At 44.5% G+C, this 2,670-nt stretch overlaps 1 protein-coding gene across 1 annotated transcript; it reads right to left on the bottom strand.

Annotated features, from left to right (window-relative positions):
• Positions 1-1,405: 1,405 nt before the first annotated feature.
• On the bottom strand, positions 1,406-2,356 carry LOC132010395 (olfactory receptor 2Z1-like). Its single transcript, XM_059388267.1, has one exon. It carries the CDS (start codon positions 2,354-2,356, stop codon positions 1,406-1,408), a length of 951 nt encoding a protein of 316 aa, XP_059244250.1.
• Between the last annotated feature and the right edge of the window lie 314 nt (positions 2,357-2,670).

Raw genomic sequence — 2,670 nt, 5'->3', positions numbered from 1 at the left:
AGAGTGATCTACCCAATGATGACAGTGGCCAGGAGGAGACAAGAGAAGTCTCGCCACCATGCTATAGTTCCTTAACTCGATTTTTACAATTTCTTTTCTAGTCTTCAGGAGCATTTGCCAGTTGGAAGCATTGTGATATGTTGAACATGGACTCAGATAGCTTGTGTTAGAATCCAAGCTTCCCTACTTCCTAGCTGGGGGACCTTGGATATGTTGCCTAAACTCCCTGTGCTTCAGTTTCCCCATATATAAATAAGACAATAATAGTATGTACTCACAGGGTTGTTGAGGGCGGATGCTGTGATAATAGAAACCCTGCTGGTTTTATAGATAAAAGTTTATTTATTGCCCATATTAATTCCAGTGTAAGTCATCTCTGATCCATACTATACTACCCTGATACTCTTCTGTAGTCAAGTTATGATACTTTTATTGTAGTGTTGTGTAGTACAAGTAGTACAGTACATCCCTGGTACCTATATTGACTGGCCCAGACAGCTCTGAAAACAGAGCCTAGACTGAGATGTGGGCTTGGTGACATAGTTTAAATACTTAAAAGCCCCCGTTCAATTAATTCCTTTTTTCGACACACACATAGATTGGCACCCATTGTTCAAAATGCTTAGGGTGACTTGTCAACTCAGCCTTCATATGCACAGGAACAGCTCTGATACCTATATATTTTGTAAATATCTCTGTAAAGATAAATTTCAAGTATGTATCTTTCCTCTGGAAATCTTTAATTGAGTACATTTAACTCTTGTACCTAATGGTGATGACAACAAAAGTTTAAAAATGGCAGCATTCAATATTATATGGCCTTGATATTCAGATAAGAGTGGGCCTCACCATCTTACATCCCTGCTTCATAGTAATTGAAACAGTAAAAGTAACACATGCTTGGGCTGCCCAACCGGGGTCATCTAGAATGACAGTCTTCCACTTCTGTGAAACCTTAAAGTGGGACTCAAACAAAGATACTGCGGAGAACCAACATGGGAAAGGACTTATAGAACACCACTGCCAGAGCACTAGCCTTATATCTCCTTTCTTACTTGGATTCCAGAGATTGGATCCCAGACCCACCACTCATTGTGCAGAAATTTATAAGAATGGGGTGTAAGCCAGGACACTACCGCATGACTGAAATATCCACAAGCTGTTGGGTTAGTATTATTTTGGTAAATATTTTCTTCTGTTTAAGAATGAAAAAAAAAAAAACCCAACCCAAGCAAATAGACCCTCCACTTGTTTCAGTGATTGGGTTCACTATTTTTGTTTTTTTTTTTTTTTTATAAACCTTCAAGGAAAAAAGCAAGTCTGGGAGGAGAAAAGGAGTTGGGTATAGTATACCTTGCACCACATGAACTACAAATGAGACAGGCCTCAACTGTAAGGGAGGGTCCTAGGAACATCTCTTTGACCTAAAGCCAGTTCTGCCAAGGACCTTGACCAAAGCCATTCGAACCTCTCGGTTTCTCAGGCTATAGATGAGGGGGTTGAGTGTAGGGGTGACAAGGCTGTAGAAGAGGGAGACCACATTGTCTTGCTGTGGGCTGTGGTAGGTACCTGGAACCATGTACATGAACACGGCTGCCCCATAAAAGAGCCCCACCACAGTGATGTGCGAGGAACAGGTGGTAAAAGCCTTGTGTTGGGCCTCAGCAGAGTGCATGTGGAGAACAGCCCTCAACACATGGCTGTAGGAGGTGGTGATGAGTGACAGGGGCAGCAGCAAGATCAGCACCCCTGAGATGGACAGCGACAGCTCATAAGCAGAGGTGTCTGCACAAGATAGCTTCAGCAGGGCAGGCAGCTCACAGAAAAAGTGATCCACGGTGTGTGAGGCACAGTAGGGGAAGTGCAAGGTGATGGAGGTCTGGATAGAGGCCACAAGCATACCCGACAACCAGGAGGTGCCCACCATGAGTAGGCAGACCTGACGTCTCATGAGCACAGGGTAATGCAGGGGGTGGCACACGGCAACATAGCGGTCATAAGACATGAGGGCTAGCAGGACACCCTCAGAGACACCCATCAGCATCAGGAAGAACATCTGAGCTGCACAACCCCCAAAGGAGATGGAGCCCTCTCCCTGCAGGAAGTCAGCTGCCATCTTGGGGATGGTGACCAGTGGAAAGCCAACATCTAATAGGGAAAGATGACTGAGCAGGAAATACATGGGTGTGTGGAGCCTGGAGTCTATGTGGATCAGGAAGAGCAGGATGGCATTGCCCAGAAGGCCCACAGTGAATATGAGAGCCACAAGGGAGAACAGGACCAGATGTGGCCTTGAGTGGTTGAAGAGCCCCGTGAGAGTGAAGTCTGAGATCACTGACTGATTTGATTCTCTCATCCTCCAGGAAGCATCACACATGTGTAGGAAGAACAGGATATTTGGAAGGAGTCTCCGTGGGTAATAGTCTTGTCTTACATGCCAAATAAAATTGTTTGGTAGTAGTTGCTTAAAGTCTCAAGAAGGATGAGGAGCATTTTCAGTCTCAGTAGGAAAAAAAGCACTGATTTATTATGTCTGCTTCGGTCAGGAGATGGGAATAGCAAAGTCTTGTCTTTGCCTTCCAAGCAAATACAATCCACCAATATTTTCAGTTGAACTTTGTCCATGAGCTAGAGAGTGCAAGTTAGTCCCAGTGGAGTATTGGAATATAC

This window comes from Mustela nigripes, chromosome 2 (genome assembly GCF_022355385.1).
Source record: "Mustela nigripes isolate SB6536 chromosome 2, MUSNIG.SB6536, whole genome shotgun sequence".
Taxonomy (NCBI): Eukaryota; Metazoa; Chordata; class Mammalia; order Carnivora; family Mustelidae; genus Mustela; species Mustela nigripes.
The sequence above is the reverse complement of the archived record's forward strand: the minus strand, read 5'-3'. Positions and strand labels throughout refer to the sequence as shown.